This window comes from Halichoerus grypus, chromosome 6 (genome assembly GCF_964656455.1).
Source record: "Halichoerus grypus chromosome 6, mHalGry1.hap1.1, whole genome shotgun sequence".
Lineage (NCBI taxonomy): Eukaryota > Metazoa > Chordata > Mammalia > Carnivora > Phocidae > Halichoerus > Halichoerus grypus.
Genome location: NC_135717.1, coordinates 20,581,346 through 20,606,659, shown reverse-complemented (window position 1 = coordinate 20,606,659; position 25,314 = coordinate 20,581,346). Strand labels below are relative to the sequence as shown.

At 38.7% G+C, this 25,314-nt stretch overlaps 1 protein-coding gene across 9 annotated transcripts in view; it reads left to right on the top strand.

Moving 5' to 3' along the window:
• TNRC6A (trinucleotide repeat containing adaptor 6A) overlaps window positions 1-25,314 on the top strand; it is a 100,766-nt gene that overhangs the window by 29,074 nt on the left and 46,378 nt on the right. For 7 of the 9 annotated variants that reach the window (XM_036112487.2, XM_036112483.2, XM_078074677.1 and 4 more), the window contains exons 4-5: window positions 3,590-3,611; window positions 23,292-23,714. In XM_036112487.2, the coding sequence (XP_035968380.2) occupies window positions 3,590-3,611; window positions 23,292-23,714 (445 nt within the window). The remainder of the gene's footprint in view (window positions 1-3,589; window positions 3,612-23,291; window positions 23,715-25,314) is intronic. The other 2 variants (XM_036112484.2, XM_036112489.2) reach the window with 2 other exon arrangements.

Below are 25,314 nucleotides of genomic sequence, written 5' to 3'. Positions count from 1 at the left end.
TTAGTATAACCTTTACTTTAAGCATGTAATTGTTCCTAGAAAGCGTATAATGGTTGAGGGGCCAGAGGGAAGCAACAATACAAATTGGGATCTTTTAGTGTTAAGAATGTTTTAAAGCCAGTGTTCATTACTATTTTTGTTACTGTGTTAGGAGCTGAGGGGATTGTTATAGGCTTTGTGGATTTAAATGTACTCAGTTTGGGTTTAAGCGAGACTTACATTACAGAAAATGTCGAACTTCCGTTCCCCTTTTCAGAAATTTTAGTATCAATCATCATGTCTCCCGAAGGCCATGTTGGTCTGAGGCTACGGATCCTGTTCAGCGGTGCAGGGAGCTAGGGTGGTAACATCATCAGGCCTGGAGCACTGCAGCCCTCTAGGGCAGCCAAGTGTTGGCTTACAGTCCTGCCGCCGATTTCAGCTCACTGGTCTCCACTGGTCTTGGTTCCTTTTTTTAAAAAAAAAACTCTGTATGCAGCCGACCAGAGGTCTAGGCTGAATGCTGCTTGCTAAGTCCTAGAAAAGCTTTCTGACCCCTAATTACCTTATTTAAAATAGGCGAATTTAGCCATCAATTCTTTATTCCTGATGTTAGTTTCTGATACCTGGCACTGTGAAGATACGGTAGATGATTAGGAAAAGAGAAAAAAAAAAATGGGACTTGGGAACCTGGAGTGTGTTTGAGTTGGGCCATTTCCCAGGGTGAAAAGACTGAGCCAGGGCACCAGCTCTTGCATGCTTCTTGCGTGCCAGGCAGGGTCCTTAAGCGTGCGCCCCCCCCACCCCAACTCTTCATGATTTAGATACTTCTAGGCTCACAACTGCTCTGGGGTAGGTGTTTTTGTTCCAGTCTTACAGATGAGGAAACTGAGCTTTGGAGAAGTTAACTAATTTTAACCAAGGTCACATCAAGTGGTGGAGCCAGGATTCAGAGTCTGGCTTCAGACACTGAGCTCTTAGCCACTCAAGTATGCTTAGGGAGCTTAGGGGTCAGGGGTTGGGACGAGTGGTGCGGAGCCTGACAGAAACAATGTGGCATGCTGCGTGTCTGCCAGTTGTCTGATACCTTCCTTTATGAACTGAGGCAGTTGTAGTAATTGCTTGTGGAATCACAGCTCAGGGTTTTTTTAAGTAGGCTCTACGCCCAACGTGGGGCTCAGACTCATGAGTTGCATGCTCCACTGACTGAGCCAGCCAGGTGCCCCTGTTTTTGTTTTTGTTTTAAGAAAAAAGATATTCAATATGGAAATAATTTTGCTTCTAGATTTGACAGAATTCTTTAATTCTGTTGTACAAGAGGACCTACAGTGATACCTCACATTTAAATAACATTGTAAAAAAAAAATCTTTCTGTTGTACTTGAGCCTCATAATAGCCCTGAAAGGTAAGCAGTACGTTGCCCCCCCCAACGCCCCCACTTGAGGAATTAGGAACCTGAGACCCAGAGGGTTTAAATGACAACATGTAAAAGTAATAAAGAAATTTGAAGTTAGTTTTAACATATTTTATATAACCAAATATATCCAGAATATTCTAACATATAATCAGTATCGAATATTATTAATGAGATATTATACCATTTTTAAGTATAAAAAGTAAAAATCTGGATTTTACACATAGCAGGTTGGACTCAGTTTACCTCAGGGGTCAGTAGCCACATCTGGACATGGCTACCATTTTGAACAGTGTAGACAGATACTCTGTTTTTCTTTCTTTTTTTTTGAGACAGATACTCTTAAAATCACTGATCCCCAGTTTGGAAAATTATCTTTTGAACAGTTTGAGTAATATGCTAGGTCCCTGGACTAACCCACAAAGACTTATTTTAAAGAAGTGGCACTTGCTGAGTTCTGTTTCCTCTTAATCTGTTAAGAGCTCTTGGGTTCTGTTACTCACATTCCTTCAGTATATGAGTCAGTATTCTGATGGGCCGACACCTTTGGATGTTTTCTCGATGCCATTCTCTGTAGATGACAGAATACTGAATGAGGTTGACTGTTGTTCTTAAGCAATGTGGACTTGTTTTGGAGTTGTTTTTCTGGCCTTTATGTTAAGGCCCGCGAGAGCAACACGGTTTATCTTGGGGATAATGTGATCGTGGCTTCTGTGTATTGTAAGTTAGTTTCCTTTCGAAGTAAACTGTGGAAGAGACTAGGAGAGTTTTTTAAAAAAGATTTTCAGCATGTAAAACAATTTTTGTGCTATAATGTTTTAGCTTCAGAAAATTATGTATTTTATTGTTTGCCATGGTACTTCTCGTAAAGTATTCATATACCAAGTTCTCTCTAATAAGACTGTTTTTTCTACCATCAGATTTTAAAAACAATTTCTCCAGAAGTAAATTAAGTGTTCCAGCTAGTTAACTGGTCTTTTGCCATTGTCCTTCCATCAGTTTTTTTTTGTTGTTTTTTGTTTTTTTTTTTAGTTTTTGATCCATATGAAGTAAAAGATGGGCCTCCATTATTTAGCATAACAGTAGTGCTCTAAAACTTGGTAAAGGAGCTCACTGCCTGACTCTCTGGCTCTCCAGGGAAAGATTGTTAGGTGTGGCTTCAGGATTAGGGTAATTGCCATGTAGTCCTTTACCATCTAGTTCTATAATGATCTAATTCAAAAAAATGCTATTTTTAGTAACAGTAATTTAATATGACTAAGCAAAATTATTGTGCCCCATGGCACTTAAGGAAAGCTTTATCTTTATTTAGGAACAATTCGTGGTTATTTGGCTACGAATTACTCAGTTTTTCCTGCCTATCCTTGTATCTTTTATTTTTAGGACTCCCATGTAATTGGTCTTAACTAAAAAGTTGATTTTTGCTTGTGGCCTCTGTCTGTAATCTGTTCCTTCTTTTTGGGGCCCTTGAAGTTTGAGTGAGGTACCTTGAGGCAGCCCTGTTCCTTGTTATGTCAGAGACAGTGGACAACGGGGCAGGCATGGCAAAGCAGGGCTGGTGTCCGTTTAGCTTCTGAACACAGTAATTTTAATGAATTATCAGATGTGTCAGAAGTGACAGTTTTGTGTGAAATTTTTTCCCCACTCAAAAATACTTAAAAGTTAACTATGTTTAACTGAAAGAGCAGCCTAACCTCCAGGAGTTAAATTTATTACTGATTTGTCAAAATGGTTATATTCAGCTTTTCTTCCAGAAAACTTAATTCATTTTTTTATCATTTAAAATAAGAATTTTTGAAGCCATTTTAAACTTATGCAAAACTCAGTAGATCCATCAAATGTTAAAGGTGACAGTTATAGAAAATTCTTTTAAAAACTAATGAGAAAAGTACAGTACCATTTTTTTTTTATTATTTACTGTCATACAATGATGTCTTCTCTGCTTTGTATCTAAAGAAACATTTCAAACTTTTTTATTAATAAACATTGTATCAGGGACAATGGGGCACATCTGTGGGAAAAGCATGCTTTCTTTGCATATCTTTTCCTATGCAGTTCACCTAAGTGACAAATTCCTTATTTAATAAAAGTGTATATGTCTTATGTAATAGTAAAATATGAACATTTTATCATTAACAATCCATTTCTTTCAGTTTCATATTTACATTGTTTTTTGTTTGTTTGTTTTTATTTTAGGCCACTGAACAAAAAATCAAAGGTACGTTGTTTAAAGCTACTTTTATCCTTTTTTTTTTTTTTTTCATTAAAGCAAGGTTGTTGATATGCATTTTATTCACCTCCAGGATTGGGAGAGCGAAAAGCATGAAAGAACAGAGGGGTGGGGACAGACTTCTTCAGTGACATCACCTTGGAGTCATCCCTTGGGGTTAATGGTTTACTATATTACCACTTTTAAAACATACCTACCTTACGGCTATCTCCTAGGATGGGCACCACTTCCTGATGTACTCCCTTGATTTGAGTCTTTGAGCACATGTACCTTCCCTTCAGTCTTCCATGTAAAAAAAGTCTTCTTGTCTGGGGTTATCTCTGGGACTCTCACCTCATCCCTTGCTTTATTCTTTGGTCTCTGTATTCAGTTGTCCCCCACTCCTTCCTGGAGGCAGACTGTGATACCCACTCTATATTTAATTACTGAGAATAGTATATTGCTAACCTGATGGTCATTTTGCCAGGCTGAACAGCTCCCAGTACACATCAAGCAGGAGCCTTCCGGCTGCTAAGGAAACAGGAACATCATTCCTCTCAGATTCTGAATCAGGAATTCTTCACCCTCCCAGGAGTTCACTGCCTGGTAATGAAAGGTGTAGGGCTCTCAGATGCTGAACTTGTTAGGCTTGAAGATTCTGAATTTTTACGTGTAGCTGAATCAGAAGTATGATCTCTGCATTTGGTTGAGATATACAGCTCAGTACTGCCTATTTTTATTTGAGGTCAGCATTTGTTAAGGTAACCATTTGCTAGGTGCAAGTATGTGGGAGTGAACAAGAACAGTCTTAGCTTATATTTTACCAGAGAAAGTGGCAGTAGAAGGACACACCTAAACAGCATAGTATGTGATTTGCTTCAGGTAGAAATGCCATTGTTGTCCTGGAGCACAGAGGAGTAATGAGTAGCTTATTTGACACAGGGGGTTAAGGAAAATCTCCTTGAGGTTATGAATCGTAAAAGATGAAACAGCCAATCCAAGAAAGGATGAAATGGCAGAGGGATCAATCAGCGTGATTGAAGGTACAAAGACAAGAAATAATTTGGTGATATTTTCAGTAGGTATTCCTAGAGCATTAAATATCCAGCAATAAGTGGATAGGGTAGAAGGGTTTTTCTGAAGAGATAGGTAGGGGTTAGGTCAGAGAAGGCCTTATATGCTCTGTGTACTAAGGAACTTGGACTTCTGTTTTATAGACAGGAGCCACTGAAGAGTTTAAGCAGAAGAGTGACATGGTTTGTTTTTTTTGTTCTTTCTTAAATGCTGTCAGTCACTGTGCATGGAAAGTGTTGGCTGAAAGATGGAGCGAAGAGAAAAAACGCACTCTCTGGGCAGAGGAAGCGGGTGGACAAGAAGAGGGAATATTCAGAGAATAAGTGTGGGGGTTTTGGGGGGAAGGGACAGAATATAGGCCTGGAGGTAGGGGGAAATCGTAGGGCTTCATGCTGGTTAGAGGGGAGCCAGCCTGAGTGATACATGGAATTGGTGAATCACTATATTATACACCTGAAACTCATGTAACACTGTGTGTTAACTATACTGGAATCAAATTAAGTAAACTATCAATTTGAGTCTTAAAAAAAAGAGTGGAGAGCCGGCAAAGGTCACAGTCATAAGCTATGCTTTAGGAGAGTTTCTTTATCAGTAATGTCTAGCATCCCCAACAGAGGCAGTACCAGAGAGGGAAGAGGGGGAGTAGAGAGGGTAAAGATGATTTGAACTGAGGTGTTGGTAGCAGGGGTAGGAGATGGATGGAAGATGTGTGAGGTCTAGAATTCACAGGATTGCAACTGGTGAGATCAGAGGGGGGAATTGAAGGTGACATTGTGGCTTTGAATCTGGACGTGTAAGAAAGTTACAGGGGTGTGGAATGATGTAGGGGGGAACATTGCCAAATTAATTTAGTAGGAACATGACCAAATCCAACTTCTTCAAGCTCCACTTTCTGCATACCACTCCCCTCTATAGGGATGTTAAGTTGTCCCTTTGCTCTGCTCTGCTTCAAGACCAAACTCCTGCTTGGCTTTCAAGGTCTTCTTTAATCTGACCTCTCATGATCTAACCAGCCTGTTGCCCCTCACTCCTTTATACTTTACAGAGCATTCTCATCTCTTTCATGTTCTTTCCTGTTTATTTTTCTTTTTGATCCAGCTCCTCAGCCAAGGAGGCCTTTCAGTGTTTCCAGACCTCACAGAGCTCATCTTCTAATGGATTGCTCCAATGGCCATTGATTCTCCCTTCCTGATTTCTCAGGATGTTATGATGAATCTTAAATTTGGGCCACTTGATTATAGTCCATCTTAGAGTTTTGACTGGCCCATGGGTATTTGTTTCTCCGGCATGATCTTTGAATGCCTACTGTTCATATCATTTCCAAATGTAAAATCATCCTTTTACATCCATACATAAAATATGAATATATTTGAATCTTCTTCATTTTAGACTTTCCACAGTTCTGAGTATGTTAGGCTAAGTGTATGAAAGTCGCTTCAAAATGTATTATGTTGTTTTGCCAGCTATTTTACTCCATCCTTCTTTTGATGACAGCTCCGTGATTGGTCACATTATTCTGATTTATGAAAATGTATTATTTATTTTTTGTGCCGTGTATAATATCTATATGGTATTTGTGATTTGGGGTTCATGGTGATTAGAGATTACAAACTGGAGACTTGTGGGACAGGTTTGGCACACACAGTTGTTACTGTTTACTAAATGTCTGGTTTCAGAATAATTTATGACTTACAGAAAAGTTGAAAAGGTAGTAGAGAGTTTTCCCACATACACCTCACTCCATTTTCCCATGATTGACATCTTGCATTTCTTTGGCACCTTTGTCAAAACTAAGAAACTGATACTGGTATTAATGGAACTCCAGACTTTATTGAGATTTCCCTCTGTCTCCCGTTAACTTATTTTTAAAATCCAGCGCCAGGTACAAAAACGCATCTAGTTGTCTTGTCTCCTCAGTCTCCTCTGGTCTCCACACAGTGTTTTTGTTATCCTTTATGTTTCCGATTGCCAACATTTACAAATCAGGAGGATCTGCGTAATCGAGAATTGCAGTTTCTCTTGCAGTTTTTACGGTCTACATCATTTTTTGTCCTTCCATAGTAGAGTCTGTATCAGGCCCGGGTCTAATAACTTCTGGCTATCAAGTACTTGAAGGAAATGGGGCTGCTGTGACTGAGGAACTGAATTTTTAATTTTATTAGAGTCTTTGTGATTGTCAGGAGTCCTGATCTTAGTGTTCAGACTGAGCATGACTAGTTAGGCTGCAGCACCCTCTATGAATTCTGCCTTCATGAGCTGTTCTTCTAAGGCTCCTGCCATTTCTGGTTAAGTAACACTGATGTTGCTTCCACCCAGTGGTAAGACAATTTGTATAAAAGTGGGATTTTTGTAAAGTATCATAAATTAAATTATTGACCAGCTTTCTTACATGAAGACCAGTCAGTGTTTATTTCTTGGTGCAATGGATTCATAACTCATCTAATGAAAATGTGGACCAACATAATGCGAGACATAATGAAATTCTTGAAAGTTTTATTCTTACCTTGTACTTGAACTTTGAAAAACTGTAAGGAGCATGCATATTTGAATGTTTGAATATGTGAAATGTCTTTTAAAAATATGTATGAGTATCTCCTTGAAACAGCAGGGGAGTGAAATGCTGAAAAATTTATGGTGAGCTATAGGAATAGATGGAAACATTTTAAGATGCCCTGTGGCCAACATAATGTAAAGGCAGGGAAGGAGTTAATATTCCCTCTTCAGAATGCCTATGGGAACTTGATTAAGAAAAGCAATTTTTCAAAAACATAGCTCTGACACTGGCTTGTTTTGGAAGCATGCTCATTATACATTTCTTGCAAAAGAATAAGCACTGTTAATTTTTGACAGCTAACACCTCTCTCTCTCTCACCCACCCTCTCACACCCGCCCTCGTCCTCTGTCTCATGCTGGTGCTTTCTTCAGGTGATTTTATAAGCAAGTTAACATTCCAGATAATAACAAACTCCAGAGCTCTGAAGAGATGAGAGGAGGCTGGAATGGAAGCAGGAATGGAGAATAGTGGATAAAGATTTTTTTGTTTTCTGGTGATCCCATAGGGAAGCATAGTTTATTGCTGCTATCCTCTTTCTGGACTAATTAAAAACTCTTAATGAAAATTGAATCAACATGTAAAACACATTTTTGTTCCTTTCCACATTTGGAAGCCATTATTCTTGCTCAGTTCTTCTTTTTTTTTTTTTAATTCTTACTCAGGTCTAGCCTCACAATTTTTTTCAAAGATTTATTTATTTGAGAGAGAGAGAGAAGAGAACCAGTGGGAGGAGGGAGAGGGAGAGAGAATCCCAAGCAGACTCCATGCTGAGCGCGGAGCCAAACACGGGGCTCGATCCCATGACCCTGAGATCATGATCTGAGCTGAAATCAAGAGTTGGACACCCAACTGACTGCGCCACCCAGGTGCCCCACATTTTTTTTTTTTTAAATCAAACATGATTTTATTGTTTAGCTCCATTGCTCCTGGGGAGTGATCAAAATATTCAAGAGCTATTAAGTCAGCGGCATGTCAAATCATATTGGAGACATCATGGTAACTAACTTTGAGCACCTACTATGTGTCAGGCACTGCTTTATATTTACTTCATTTAATCAAGGGGAATATTCTAAATATTTAATCACTAATAATGAATGGTTACCAGTGATTCAGAACACATACTGGAGCAGGGTCCTAAAAGCTTCATATGCTAAGAGTAATCTTTTAGCTATTGAATTTTGGGAAATGTTTGGGACTTAGGGGAGGGGCCAAGGCAGCAGGCTGGGAAGTCTGAGGCTTCATGAAGTAGGATATTTAAAAACTAATATGGGAGTAGGGCTTCATCAGTGTGTACTAGAACAATATAAATCTGCATTTAATCCCTTCAGCAGCCCTATGAAAGTGGATCGTATCATCACATTTAGAAGTCAAATTGAGGCTAAGAAAAGTGACTTGCATTTTGGTTATGCAGCCAGTGTGTCTGAGCCAGGATTTGATGACTAACTCTAGTGGGCTCTACTGCTGCTTTCTCTTTGAAAACAGTCCTGTATTTACACGGAAAACAAAGTAGGAAGGCTACGCCAGTGCTTTAATAATATTCAGGGAATGAACTAAAACAATGCATGTTTTAAAAATATTCCCAGAAAGATCTTTTAACAGGTTTTATGGTATTTCCCCGAGCACAAAGAAATAAATAAAAAGTTGTATCACCAACATAATTTTGTGAATCAGGGAGCATCTGACAACTGCAATGTGTAAAGTGGTTGGCTTTTCAGGAATTATTAGAGAAAGCTCTGAAACTGTTTACTTCATCTTTGCTGATGAAAAAGCGTAAGAGTTTTAAGGACCAAGCAAGAAGCTGATTTTCTAAAAGCTTCCTCCCTGTGTCAGACCTCTACACAGTGAAAACCAGTCCCTTTTTGGGACAAAACCTGACTTCTAATTAAGTTTGAAATGCCTTGCTCCGCCTCTTTTGGGGAGATGTAAAGAGACTTTGACAAAAAACCCACCAAAAAACCCACATCACCTCCATTTCATGCATTCTTCAGAAGGAGGGACGAAGTACCTTCTGAGGAGCTGGGCAACAGACAGGTCTCTGCTTTTCAGTATGCTTATTGACCGAGAAAGCTCATAAAGACGGAGGACACAGTTTAACTGTGGCAGTATGATTGAGATGACTGTTTGAGTCAAAGGAAGAAAGTGTTTAATTTGTTCCCTTCTCATTAATAAGTAAGCACTCTTTCCGTTTTCATCGTCACTGCCAATATCAGCTGTGTTGTGCAATCTCATGAGGTCATCTTGGGAAACAAAGATAAATGAAAAATAATTGTCTGTTAATCCATTCTTCCGAAGTAAGGATCCATAAAGTGTCATTGTTTTGTTTTGTTTTTTTTTCGTTTAACATTTGTGAAATATTTATTGTGTGCCGACCCTGTTTCATGTACTGTTGTGGTCACTGTTATGCATGAACAAAACCAACTCCCAGGTCCTTGTCCCAGCTGTGCTTCCATTCTCATCTTTGTTTTAGTTTAGTAGAGGTAAATATATTTACCTGTGGTCTCAGTGTATTACTTCATAAGGCCTTAAGTCTCTCAGTCGCAGTCCTCTGATAATGAAATTCAGGAACTTCAGTGGCTTGGCAAAGAATTCCTGTGCTACACAGATCTTTCAGAGGAGAAACTGAGGCCTAAATAGCTGTGATTGAAGTGTGTTGCCTGACCTTGTTCACATAGTGGCTCACGTGGAAATTGGTATCTGTGGGACTGTTAGGGAAACAGAAGGGGCTGCCCCCAGCTGACGCTGGCAGGCACTCCTCCCCTCAGCACACCTATGACCGTTTCTGTCACACAGGGAAGTTCTGTTAGAATTGGGGCTTCCGTGCAGTGTTTTCCTCCATAATAGTAGAAACATGACTTCTATGTTATAGGCAGGTATTAAGTAATATTGGGCAGACCAGGTTCTGATTCCAAATATGGCATCAAAGTACGTTCACTTTATGAGAAATGGGGAAGGCAAATGTGTGCGGACCTCTTTGAAGGAGAAGCAGAGTTTCTTGCTGGTGAAGAATTTACTAATGGCAAATGTCTTTCTTCCTATGGAAGATGTCTTTGAGCTTTGTAACTCTGCACTAACAGGAGGGGGGGGAAATGGCCTTCTGCTTCCAAGGGAAATAGTAGAGGTTTAGGTATATCAAAGTCACCATTTTTCCTTTACTTATATTGAGAAAGGAAAGTGATTTGTATAGATTTATATATAAATCTAAATTTATATACTCAATGAGGTAGTGAAGGATGCTAAGGACCCCTTTATGCTTGTAAGATAAGGGCCATTTTATTTCTAGCAGATGTAGGTGTGTTTGCTTATAAATACCAACAAATTAAATAACAATGAAAGATTTTGTAACTTCAGATGTTTGTGATGAGGCTGGGGTGGGGCAAAGACGGGGAAATAGGAGAAAAGCAGAGATCAGTGCAGTCAACAAAGCAAACTATTGTTGGAAAGTAGATTCAGGGACCAATGATCCCATAGTTGTTGGAGGCTTGTGGGAGTACCCTAAGTTGTGTCCTAAGCCCTGAGATTCTGCCTTGGCAACAGTCAGGTCTTCAGTTTCAAAGAAAACAAATCAGGGACGCCTGGGTGGCTCAGTTAAGCGTCTGCCTTCAGCTCCGGTTGTGATCCCGGAGCTCTGGCATTGAGCCCCATGTCCGGCTCCCTGCTCAGTAGGGAGTCTGCTTCTCTCTCTCCCTCTGCCCCTCCACCCCGCTCATGCTCTCTCTCTGGCTCGCTCGCTCTCAAATAAATAAAACCTTAAAAAAAATAAAAAACCTACGGAGGAACAAACACACCTTTAAAAAAACAAAACAAAACAACAGATCAGGAGTCTTCTGGTTTAAATTTTGGAGAAGTCAGGAGAGATTAGCAAGAATAGCTTTATCAGCTATAACCAGGTAAGAGAAAGCTCCAGACTAGGAAATAACACAGTATATGTCCTAATTTGCACTTTTATGTTCTTCAGTTCTAATAAGAGTAGTAGCTGTGCTTCAGAACGTGTACTGAGTGAGAGCGCTCTCTCGGCTATAGCCTCAGTGGAAATGCACTTGATAAAACCAGCTGCAAAGACAGCATTTGGCCTGAAGCAAAAAGTATTGAATCTTCTACTGAAGATGATAATCATGGAATTCTAGCATAAACACAGCATGGTGTTAAAAGTCCAGGCTTCTGAGTGAGATAGCATTGGATTTGAATATTGTCTTTATGATTCTTGTTTCTCTGACCTTGGGCAAGTTCCTTAACCTCCATGCCTCAGTTTGACTCTGTGGAAAGGAGATAATCCAGGCTACTTGATGTGGGAATGAAATAATATAGAACATAAATCACAGGACCGGAGGCTAGTAAATGCTGAGTATAGACATCTTATTATAGAAATTTTTGATTTGCAGCTTTCAAAGAGACTAAGCTATAATTAGTGACTTTCCTATTTTTGGATAGTTTGATTTTGCTCTTGTAAGTAAGGGGAAACTTAATTTATACTAGGAGGAACATTGGTTTGGGGGTCTAATTTGGTTTTAAATTTCAGCTCTGCCATTTACTAGATGTTTGATCATGGGCAGCCTTCTTCTAAGCCTTAATTGCCTCATCTGTAAAATGGAAATAATATTTCAAAATTACAGAATCATGAGGCTAGAGCGATATCAGATATAGTGCCTGGCATTTAGCTGATACTTAGTGAATTTTAATTCCCACCCAGTATTCTAGCAACCTTTCAGCCTCTTGACTGGGCATACCAGCAGTGTCCCTGGTCACTTCAGAGTTCCTCCTCACCCAGATGATGATTAGGTTTTTCCTCTCATTAAAGTAGAGCCCAACCCAGCATGGGTGAATCACAGTGCAGCGTCTCTGCCATAGTGCAAGGAATAGGTCTTGCAACACGAGAATGGGATATATCTTTATAAATTCGGCAGGCCCAAATTGGTACTTTATTGCTTTGATTTATATTTGTTTATTGGTAAAATGGAATATCATGTGTTTAATTACTTGTGCTTTTTTCATTTTATGAATTGCCCATTCTTGTTCTTAGCCCATTTACCTCCTGGACCTTAGAGCTTTTGTTACCAGTTTACATGAGGTCTTTGTATAATATGCTTATTAGCATTCTATCTCATATATTTGATGCAAATATTTCCAACATTATGGACTATATCATATGTTTGAAGTTGTTCTGAGGATGAGATACCAGGCAGAAATATCTAAATTTTGCTCGATAGTAGACCCTGCAAGGGGGTATATATGCAGAGAATGCAAATATATATTTCAGAAGAAGAAAAGCAAAATTAAATAACCTTTATACTTTTAGCTTAAACTCTGGCCCTAAACTCTAGTGACTCTGTGGAATGTTTCCTTGTGTTAGCTTTAGGGGCCTTACCCCAAAACAGTACCTCTTTTCCTTCTGTTAGGGAAAGTTGGGGTAGGCAGTGGGAGGGGAGAGAGAGTGAGTCCCTTTAACTTGTTTTAAAGGGCAAATATTTTTCCAGTTTGCCTTTTAATTTGGAATAAACGCACACACACACACCCTTGCAAAAATAAACTATACTGCATAATTTTATTTGGTCAAACTTAACAATTTTTTATTAATTACTTGACTGACTTATGCTGAGAAAACCTACCGTTTACCCAGATTTAGAAAAAATTTTGCCTGTGTTTTCTAAAAGCTTTTAAAAATGCCAGCATTTTATAGCATTATTAACTGTTTGATTTATCTGAACTTTATTTCATTTTTTTAAGAGAGAGCATGCAAGTGGGGGCGGGGCGGAGAATCCTGAGCAGGCTCCATGGGCAGCTTGGAGCCTGACACGGGCTTGATCTCATGACCCTAAGATCATGACCTGAGCTTAATCAAAAGTCGGATGCTTAACCAACTGAGCCACCCAGGCGCCCCCTGAACTTTTTTTTCTAATTAAAAAAAAAAAAAATCAACTAACCATCCTGTATTTCCTAAATAATTTGTTATCTTCAGTGATTTAGGACATTTCCTTTATTGCATAACTTTTGTGGTCCTTCTTGATTTTTTTTTTCCCCCCAAATTTCAGTGTTTTGGGGACTTTGGTTGTTGCTCCTGTTACTGACTTCTGGTTGAATTGTTAGGTGTTAATCTTTTTTTTTTTTTTTTTTTGAGTCACAAATGGAAGTCAGAAGCTCTCTAGATGTAGCTGCAGTATCTGCCAGAACAGCTTTCCAAATTTACTTAGACACGAGAACCACGTGTGACCCTTGTTTTAAGAAATACAGATTCTGACTTAGTAAATCTGTGAGGCTAAAGAATCTTTTTTTTTTTTTTAACAAGTATCCCATAGCAGTTATAATTAAACAAATTTAAGGATCACTTCTAGAATTGTAAGTTATGAAAGAGACTGCAGGGCAGTCTGACTTTTTTTCTTTTAAAGCATGTGCCTCTCTGCCTGAAAACTGTATCTTTTATCATCCCACTGTTCTGAATCTCATATATTTGGACAAGATGTGATGGATAGGTTAACTACAGATCTTGGAAATACCATGCTGTGAATATTGTGTGGATATCCTCCAGCTGTTAGAAAAGGTCCGTATTTTAGAACAGATTGCTCAGGCATTTTGCTGAAGAGTAGAGGATTGTATCGAGGCAAATCAGCTATGTTTCTCTTTGTGTTAGTAATTTGAGGTGGGAGATGTTTGAGTAGGAAGATCGAGTTCCCAGAGGGATTGGAGGTAGGTGCTTCCCTAAGACCCAGGAAAAGGTATGCTTCCCGTTTCTGGATGATTTGTGAAGTGAATTAAAATTAAATGAATTCAGTGTAATACTTATTTTAAATTCAGTATTTAATTTTGAATCGATTATAAGATATCTTGTTGCATGGTATTTTTCCTTACTTTAGGAACTTTTTAACCAAAATGTTAAGATTTTTTTGTACCTGTGTAAAGTATAAATACGGTGTGTTATATTTCATATTAGTTTTTAAGTCGTATTTTTCAAGTTGTCACAATAGCCATTTAGTTCAACCTACTTGCTAAGGATTAGCAGAAGTTAATGGATTGACAAGCATTTAGGTGTTTTCCAGGCTGACTAGTGGCACTTAAAACTGCAGCCGTTTGTCCACAATGAAAATTCTAGCATTACCTCTGTGTGTATCAACTTAAAAGCCACACTTGCCCCCTCTGTGCCCTTCAGCATTCCAGAACGAACTGAAGTTAGTATAGAACAGGGAATGTGTATCATACAGGGGAATTATATTATAAATCATCCAGGATGCTTATTAATGAATAAGAAGAGGATTTTTATAGTAGTACAATGTTTGGCCAAGTTGTAAATAAATTTGATTTATAGGCTCAATTTTAATCGAACAGTTCGCTCTTCGCATTGTTTAACCGGCTGGCTTCTTGTTTCCCCTCCTGTCCCTCTAAAAATACAAGGCGATGGAATTTGAGTTACTGGGCCTCAAATACAGGGGAAGCTGGTGAGCAGTAGCTCCGTAGCAGTGAAGTGACACTGTACCTTTCCTCCATTTTCTGTGGAAAGCTGTGGAGTTGGAAGGCAACAGAAGTTGGAAACCCCCTGTTTGGAATTTCTTGGTATAGAGAATTTTCTCATCTGCTTGAAGTTTTCATCAGGTGTGTGCTTTTTGAAGCTGTGTCCCGATGTGACATTGCTACTGCCGTTCATTAGGAAAGCTGGAGAACTGATTGTACCCGTGCTTGTTTGCGCTGACTCTGGTCCTGAGGCAGATTCTGTCAGGGGAAGACTAGTGAGAGGTGCAGGCAGCTAGAATGATTGGTTTGAGAGTTTAGGCTTAACAGGATGATTGATTACTTATTGGAAACATTAACTGTAGGGAAGAAAGACAAATCTTATATGTGGTGTTGCTTGATAATGCAGTTACAATTTAAATGTACTACTTGGTAGCATGTTAGCTTTTTTTCCAGAAGTTATTTTGTGGCTTTTAAAAGCATAAAATCATTCTCTGTGATGAAGATTTTAAAGAATGTTTACAGATGACTTTTATTTTTTAAAATACCCTTTGAGCAATGGTAAGGATTTTCCTAAGTATCAAGCATTTGGAGTTTAACCTAATTATTGACAGCTAGAAATGTTGCCTTTTATTTTCTGGAAACACTGGCTTGTTACTCAGTTGCTTTAGTACATTTTTATCTTGTTGATTACACCTACTCATATTTGTTTGAGAAGGTAGGAAATTTTCTCTTAATAAAAATAAGAAATTCTTAGGAAAATCCTGTACTTTTGCTTTTATGTGAGAATAAAACTAGGAGCTTTCATGGGTACTCACCATTTGCCTTCAAAGAGCTTAACATGATGGTTTTGTTTTTCCTGTATAATGACACATTTTGAGATTAGAAATAGTTACTTTTGGTAAATTTAGTTTGCCTAAAGCAGTCTTAAAAAAACACTGTGTATTCCATAGATGTGTATTAAGTATTATTTTAAACTGGTAATTTCAACTATTTCAATTCTTTTAAGAATTCAAACACAAATCTGTATACGGTTTTTATTTTTTGGAGGGCAATTTAATGTTTCATTCTGTTAAAATGAAATCATGTCTTAAAATGACATTTTTGTCTACTATGCTGTTACTTAAGCCAATATTTCTAGAAGATTTACAATGTAGCCAATATGAAAACTCTTACACAAAGCTAAGTTATAGACTTTGGTGGAAAGATACAAAAAAAAAAGGAAGGGCTTGAAGTATTAAGTGGTGGTAATTCAGGATGTTGATGGCTGCTTTATATTTAGACTGTTGTTTCTATTAAACTTGTAGATAGCCAGTAGGGAAGTTCACTCATTTACTATTTTCTGAAATAAATTTATATAAATGGCATTTTAAATGTTATTTTAAATCTTAAAAGAAGTAAATATTAATATAATTTTAATTATTAATAACAGTAAATAAATAAAATTTTTTTACAAATTGAGAACTTGGTATATTTAGGATTGGGGATATTAAATTGTCTCTTATCTAATCTTGGTTTTTTTTTTACCTGAACGTAAGACAGTTGCTGTGGGGTTTCCCCCCCAATTAATAGACTGTTTTTTCGAACAGCTTCAGGTTTACAGAATGATAGAATGTTTATACATAAGAAATATCAAATACATGAAAGTAGCAAAAGTTAATTTAATTGTAGTATTGGTTCTTTTATTGTTTTGCAAAGTGGGAAGTCTTGATTTGGATCATGATTTAGGAAAATGTTGGTTTGAATTCTTTGCATGAGTAATTTCTCCATTCTAAAAACAGTTTTTTTTTAATTGTTTATTTCTGGGCCTATTCAGATTTTGCCCGTCTGCTTTAAACTGTGCGAAAGACCAGTTGGGTCACAGTATGGCAAAAAATGTAACATAAAAAATTTGTAGTGCCTATGTGTGTTTTGTACTGACTGAATGAAATTCCTTTAAGATACTTTTCTGGTGTTATGGACAATATGATGTTATGGCTGATAAGGGTATCTTCCCAGATTAACAGTCATATTAACTTGTTCTCTGGATGCTGGCTTTGGTTGTTTTTGTTTTTGAGCAGAGATCTGTAACCACTGAGTTATCAGCAACATACTAACCAGCTACCATCATCTTCCTTACTCTTTCTGCTTCTCTTTATCATTCTCTCTCTTCTTTACTGGTTCTTAATTATTCCACCTCTTAAATGTTCACGTGCAATGTCATTCGGTATTGTTCTGTGGGTTCACTCATCTCATATGCTGGTAGTTCTTCAGTTGTTCATTCAGCTAGCAGTTCTTGGCCGTTTGCTGTATTTGGTGCTGGGAATGCCAGTGATAAAGGGAAGGAAAAGCCAGCACTTAAAGTAAGCACGTGCAGTGAAAGGGATACATTAAGAAGAGTTTTATGGGAATAGAGGAGGGGAAATTGCTTGTCATAAAATGCTTTTAAGATTAGCAGAACGTAGGGTGGGCGTGGGTGGCGATTAGTTGTGTCCTAGGAAAGGTGGACACAGATTTCCAAGAAATGCATCAAGTCATTTTAGACACAAAGAACATCATGAAAAAGAATGGTACCTTTTGGAGTGTTGCACACACTTGGTGTGAGAGAGAAGGAAACGTGTGTGGACGTAACAGGATATGAATCTGGCCAGGCCAAGGACTTTAGATGATTTCTGAAGTTACTTTAGTGATATAGATAACTTGGGCAGAGAGAAGAGAGATGTGGGGGAGAGGGTGAAGACTGGGGGGGGGGGTGTCAAGATGTAAGCCAAGGAAGACCAATCAGGAGGTTTTTGCAAGAGTAAATTGATGGAGGGCCAAAATCACAGCAGGGACATTATAGATGATAAGGATGCATTTGAATTCTATCAAGGAGATAATCTACTGGGGATAGGGAGAATTTGAGGAAGAAATCCCTGCTTGAGTAAATAGTGAGAGCATTTTCTAAAATAAATGACCCCTTCTCTCCTACCTCTAGCAGTCCTGACTTATCTTGCCTTTACTTCTCTTCTGTCTGCTGTTGGGAACCCATCCTTTAGGTCTTGCCATTTCTTCTCATTCTACTCTCATGATTTTTTTCCACCTGTATGATGAATCCTAAATTTATATTTTTAGTTCATACTTTTACTGAGCTTTAGAACCATATATTCAGTTGCATTCTACACATGGCTATCCTATATCAGTGGTTTTCAGAGTTTTTCTGAAGATTCCAGAGAGGCTGCCTGAAACTGTCATGAGATCCACAAGGTCGAATTATTTTCATAATGATAGGAAGACTTTGTCTTATTCACTTTTTTTCTCATGAGTACATAGTGTTTTCTAGAGGTTCCGTAATGTGGATGTTACAACAGATTGGATGCGGAAGCAGGTGTGAGACTGTACCTGCTTTTCTGTTAAGCCACATATTAAAGAAATTCAGAAGAATGTAAAACAGTGTATGCTTTTCACTGGCTTTCTGTTTTGGAAAATAGTTATTTCAGAAAATATATATTCATTCATGTAAGAGTTTATTTTTTAAATGAATTAATATTTTTTTTAATTTCCCTGTTTAAATATCAAATATGGTAAATATAATTGTAACCCATAGATGATTTTTGGTGTTTTCAATAACTTTTAAAAATGCAAAGGGGTCTTGAGACCAAAATGTTTGAGAGTTGCTGTCCTGGAGTAACAACAAACTAACACATTAAAAACTAAACTCATTCTCTCTCATGCATTTCCCAAACTCAGTTTTTGTCTTCTGTTTCATGTCTTGGTAAATGGTACCACTGACTACCCACCTTCCAGGCCAGAAACCTGAGGGTCATCCTTACTCCTCTTTTTTTAACCTGGGTGGTAATAGTGGTCACTCACATTTATTGAGGTGCCAGGTGCCAGGTACTATTCTCAGTTCTTTACATCCATTATCTTGTTAAAACCTCACAACAACCCTACATGGTAGAGGTATTCATACTTATCCCTGTTTTACAGATAAGAGAACAGAGGTACAGGGTGGTTAAGTACCTGGCCCACGGTTATACATCTAGTAAGATGCAGAGCCAGGATTTGAATCTAGTCAGTCTTTTGAACCTGCACTTCTTTGTTCTGGAACAGTTTATGTAGATTGATATGATATGTTTCTTGAGGATTTTATATGCACATTCCCTATAAAGTCATCTGGGCCTCGTGCTTTTTAGAGGTAAATCTTGGAGTTTTTCAGTGTCTTCTGTTATTATAGGATCTTCTCCTCTATAAGCTGATCTTAGTAAATTATATTTTATAGAGCAGACGCTGGGCAACTATAGCTTGCAAATTTGGCCCATTGCCTATTTTTGTATATCAGGTTTTGCTGGAACAGAGCCACATCCATTCATTTATGTGTTGTCTGTGGCTGGTTTTTGTGCTACAACAGCAGAGTTGAGTAGCTGCAAGAGAGACTGGATGGCCTGTAAAGCCTAAAATGCTTACTATCTGGCCCTTTACAGGAAAGATTTGCCAAGCCATGTTATGGAACATTGTTCCATTTAGCTGGTTTTCTGTTTTACAGGTATAGGTTATACACAGTATTTTCTTGTATTTCCAGAATCTCTACATTTGGAGTTACGTCTTTTTTTTTTTTTTAATCCCTGGAACTATTTATATTTCTTCTTTTTTCTCCCCATTGTTTGGGATTACTAAAATTTTGTCAGACTTAATTTGTAATAGTGTTGGTGTTCCATCTTCTGCTGTGCTCTTCAACAGTTTAAATAGCATTAGACTTAGAGTTCCATGTTTCTTAAAAGTATGCTAGTAAAAAAAAAAAAAAAAACGTATGGCAATATTGATCAAACTGTCTGATCCTGATGGGTGATTTCATCAATTCCTCCATTTCTTCTATGCTAATTAATCTTTATTTTCTTGCCTCTTGTGGGGCCAGTGTTAAATCCTTCCTCCATCTTTTCAAATTATTTATAGAGTTGAGCCTAAAGAAATACCTTAATTTTAAAAAATCATCTCATTTTTTTCCATTTTTGTTTTTTAAAAATTAGGTTAACTAGTTATTTTTTTTCATAAAGTCATGCCTTGGAGTTATTAGTTCACCTCTAAAGTCATTGATTGCTACTTTTATCTTCGCCAATTCCTTCTTCTGCTTCCTTTAGTTCATTTTTTAACTTGAGTAAGATGCTTTATATTCATTCTTGTTTGTTGAAAATAATTAAGACCAGGAGTTTTTCCCTTACTGCTGGTTTAGTCTTATCTTAAAACTTATTATGTGTGTTGCTTTCACTGGTATTTTCTTGATAAACCTGCAGTTCTGGTATTTCTTCTTCAGCTCAATACTTAAGGCATTTTTATTTGCTGGTTTTGTTGTTTCTAATGTGATTGCATTGTAATTCAGAAATACCATCTGTATTATTTGTACTTTTTGTAATTTAGTGATGTTTTCTATAGTGCTGTATGGGGTGTGTGTGTGTGTGTGTGTGTGTGTGTGTGTGTGTGTGTGTGTACACGTACGTACTTTCTATGACTATTCCATGGGTATTTGTCAAAAAAGGTGTTATCTGTTTTCAAGGTAGGTGGTTTTGCTTTTTTTTTCCTTCAGTTTTTCTGTCTCCCATTTGATTTACATTTGATACTAAAGTTTGGTACATAGGATTCTTAGCTGTTTATATCTTTTTAGTTGGTTTCTTTTATCAGTATGAGATATCTCATTCTTTATGATGCTTTTCTGATTGAAATTTTTAAACCTGACATTAATGTTGCTTTTATTTAAATTTTGTTAGCATTTTTGGTCCTATATCTGTCTTTGTACTTCCCCCCCTCAACTTCCTGTATTGTTTTATTTCAGGGCTGATTTTTGCAAAGTATTCCTTAAGTTTTTATTTTCTTAACAAACTAAAGACCCTTTATTAACAAGTGAATTTAACTCATTCACATTTATTCTGATTACAGATCTTTGGGGCCCTATGCTGGGCATCTTTTTTTGTAGTTCTTATTAACTGCAGTTCTGGAATAATTTTTTATTGCCTTTTCTGTATCTGTTGAATGGATCAGGTTTTCTTGTTTTCTCATTTTTTCCCCTCTTTCCGGTGGTTTGGATATTTACGGACATAATTAACCTAAATTTTAACTGCACATACACAATAGCCAAAATTATTCAGTAATTGTATCTGTTACCCAGCAACCCCATCCTTACCTCCCTACCTTACACACACTGTTAACTTCTCCTGTATTCTTCTAGTATGTTTCATGTTTACATCTGAGATTTCACTTCAGATTATTTAGTTCAGTTTTATAATCAATAGTTACATTGTCTTAATGTTTTTACTGGTTTTGGTGAAATTTTCTGGCCCCAGAAATGAGGCCCTATCTCAGCCTTACTTTCCCCCTGACATTTCATCGATAAGTACAGCAGCTCTCTGAATTTGAGGTAGGGATGGGGCTGCTACATGACAGACGTAAATCCTGCTTCTGAATTCCTGGTCATTTTTAAATGGAGTGTTGAGGTTCTTGTACATTCTTCGTGTAGGCCCTTCACAGTGTTTGCCTGTAGGTTATCTTCTAGTTCCTTGAATGTATTAAAGAACATGTTTCTGTTGCTTCTCCTATAAACAATATCTTGTTTGGGTTTTAAATTGTTACAATCTTTTCTTTTCCTGTTAGTAATAAAGTGGCAGGCAAGCCTGTATTTTAGCACTGGATAGTATTATAAGTGTTACAAGGTTACGTTCAGTTGCGAAATGCCAAGCTGAGCCTGGTACTAAACACCTAAAGGCTGAGTTCGAGTTTTTGTGTTCTCTGTGATTTCATAGTTACATGTACTTTATCTTTTTGTTTGTTTCAGAGGTACTTTAGAATATTCTAGTACCTTACTTGTGACAAAGGAATATACATTATTGGTACTTTCTGGAAGCATTAAATTGTCTGGGAGACAAAAGTTTCACACATTAAGTAATTAGACCTAGAGTGTACTTGACTCAAATTCTTAATGTGAGGCTTTTCAGTTGCCTTCAGGAGGAATGAAAAGACTCCAAGCCACAGATAGAATGCTTGTGACTTTTCAGTGCAGGTCCTCCTGAATGACAGTTTGCTTGTATTACTTCAGAAAAATCAGTCATATTTGAAAAAGGCCAGATCACGTATTAAAAATATATTAGTATTAGTGATATAGGCTAAGTCCACCAGTGGCTCAGAAAGAAGGCCATAGTGAGGCCAGACTGCTAAATGAAGGAGACTCTGGGGGTGAGGGGTTGGGGGGAGAGGAGAGGTGACATGGGGTTCAGGTGGCTTATTGGAAACAATACTGGTGACCTTTTGTTTCAGCATCATGCACATTGTAGGCATTGGACAAATATTGCCTTTATTTGGCCCACAGAATAGCTTCTATTTACTTAGTTTTTACAGTGTGCTGGGTACTAGACCAGGACTTCCTGTACTGTGCAGGCAAGGAGAAGGACACAGAGATAACCCAGTTCTGGGGGCGGGCTATTCAAATTTCAGGCCTGGGGCTCTCAACCCTTGAACGGTGCTTTCTCCGAGTGTCCTCACTGGTCACATGGAGACATTGCACTTATTTATCTGACAGTGGCATCTATAAAGATGCATCAGACTCACAGAAACGTTCAACTGTTAACAAAAGTGTAAGGTGGTATTGTGCCGATCATTAAAAAATACCCACTCTTCGTATAGCCTTGTATTTGGTGCTCTGTAAGCGGTAACATACTTAACTTTAGGATAGCCCTGCAAGGTATAGGTTTTATCCCCATCTTATGGAGGAGACCATAGGCTCAGTCAGGTATACACACCTTGCCCAAAGACACAAAGCTTAGTAAAGGCAGCACTGGGATTAAATCCTGGGTCCATCTGGCGCCAAAAGTTCATACACTATGCTGCCTCTCTGTAATTTTAGAGATTGGGTATATCTTCACCAGTTTAAGGCATTTCCATCAGTTTATTTATTTAATCTCTTCTAAGAGTCTAGAAATCCACTGTTTATAATTTCACATTGTTCATACAGTAGACAAATGGCTATTTCAGATTTGCTTAAGACAGGGTATCTAAGTTATTTCTCCAACTTTGATTAGTTTCATAGATTTCACTCTGTAATATTTGTATTGACTTCTGCATTCTGAGTTTGTCCTGTTTGATCCAGACTTTATGTTTTAACAACAAAAATGCTGCTAACTTTGCCTTTTTGTAAAGAAACGGTCAGATTGTTTTCTACCCTTTCTATCTGTTCTTGTGTTATCTTTCAAAGATGAAGAATAGGGACCAAACACATTAAAAATGAGGCAGGTTAGGAATAGTTTCCAGGGAATTGAGGATTCTTTGAGGATGAACAAAACTTGATTCGCCACTTTTGCTCTTTGAGCTGTTGTGAGTTCCATAGTTGTAGAACCAGTGCTTGTTCTCTGATCAGAATAACACAGGCCAGAGCTGGTGAGCAGGAGGTGCCACCCAGGCCAGGGGATGCCATGGCATCCGTGCCCTTGTTGGAGGGGTCGTTGCCGAAGTAAAATTGGACTCTCCCCTAAGACAGCCTGAGCCTGTGAATGAGGGTATCCTCGCACACTTGAACTTTCTGTTCCTTCAGGGTTGTTGTTCTTAGTGCCTTTTTACTTAGATGGCTTACTGTGGAGGTACACTTTACTGGCTAATCTTTTCCACCCCTTTTCTTTTGTTGGGATTAGTGCCAGAACAGATAAAGCCCAGTGTAAGCCAGCCTCAGCCTGCCAACTCTAATAACGGCACTTCCACAGCAACCAGCACTAATAATAATGCCAAGCGAGCCACAGCCAACAATCCGCAGCAGCCACAGCCGCCTCAGCCGCCTCAGCCGCCGCAGCCTCAGCCGCCGCAGCCGCCGCAGCCGCAGCCGCCGCAGCAGCCGCCACAGCCAGCTCAGGCCTTGCCTCGGTACCCTCGAGAAGTGCCACCGCGATTTCGCCACCAGGAACACAAACAGCTTCTAAAGCGGGGTCAGCATTTTCCTGTCATAGCAGCAAACCTGGGATCTGCTGTTAAAGTGTTAAGCAGCCAGTCAGAAAGCAGTGCTTTAACAAATCAACAGCCACAAAATAACGGAGAGGTGCAGAACAGCAAAAACCAGTCAGGTGAGAGAAGGCCTTTCTTACGAGACTCCAACCGTCCGCATTAGCAGCGCAGCAGGGTGACACGTTCATGGCTTGTTGGGGATCTGTCTGTGTCCGCGCAGGGAGAATCCTAAAATGTTCCCTGTGAGCTGACTGCCCATCCTACTTTTTAAGTGATTATTTTAATCACCTTCCCTCCAGGTTCTACCCATTTTCATAAGCAGCTTATAGCTTAAATCGATAAGACTACAGCTAAAATTGAGCACACACACCCCCCCCCCCACAAGCATATGTCCTAAGTGGTTGTACATATCATTGCAATGAATCCTCAACAGCCCTGTGAGGCCCAAGTTGTTCTTATCCTCACTTTTCAGTAGAGGAAACTGAGGCACCAAGACTTTCAGTCACTTGCCCCATGATCGCTCGGTTACCCTGTGCCCGAGAAAGACCACCGCAGGTGGAAATGGTATTCAGACAGCACGTGCATTCAGTGATGGCCACAGAAGGGCCTTTCTGAGCTCCGTAATGATGGGGAGGCAGAAAATGTGTGTGATTACAGTTTTCTCAAAGGCCAGTTTGTTTCAGTATGTTCTGATAGGTTCTGACGGTTTGTTTGTCCATTCTTTCTCAAACTGTTTTGAAGCATTTACTACAAGCCAGATAGAGAATTGAGGAGAATCAAGGTTCCCACGCATGAAACCACTCGCATATACTGGTTAAGAACAAAGTCTCTAGAGCCAAATGGACCAGGTTTTTAAATCCTAGCTCCACCTACACCAGCGTTTGTGACCTTGGTCACAACTTAATTGCTTAATTGCTCCATGGGTCTGCGTCTCATCTGAGCAGCCCTTGCTTACTGTCCCAGCAGGAGTTGCGCTCTGTCTCTGTGCTCTCTTCTGTGTATCAGGACCTCCTCTGTCCGTTCTATTACATACTGCACAGCTACTAAGTAGCAGAGCTGGCGTCACATCAAGATCTGCCTGACTCCAAAGCTGTGCTTGTAACAGCCTTGCTGTACTTTGGCAGCATACTGGATGTCGTAGGTACGGAGGAAGAGGACACAGATGTGATTTTTCTAGCATAGGTAATTAGAGCAGCACATTATTATTGGAAAGGATACAAACTTAAACTATGACCCTGAGTTAATACTACCCCTGTAGCCACTTACTACCGTATGTGGGCTTGGCCAAATCACTTAACTTACCTCAATCCTCTCCTAAGCTGTAAAGTATGGACATTAGTGCCCAACCTATATGGTTGCTTTGAGTATTAAATTATGTGATGGGTTTAAGCGCATAGCTTAGCAGCTGATATTTAGGTACTGAATGAATTATCTTCCCTCAAACTTTTACAGAAGGACCCGTACTTTTCAGGAAGAAGAGTCTGATTTAGACATATGACATGTAACACCAAGCAGTTAATTTGGCTTGACGTTCATCTGAGAAGTGAGATTGAAGGCAGATACAGTGAGTCATCAGTATGTTTTTTAAAAATGTGATCAAAGCCTTAGGAGAGGTTACTCACACAGCGAATGCTTGAGTACCTATAACAAGCTAAACAATCGTGGTATCACACTTAACAAAATGAACAAGGAAGTGGGCTTAAATTTAGAAAATGGTAT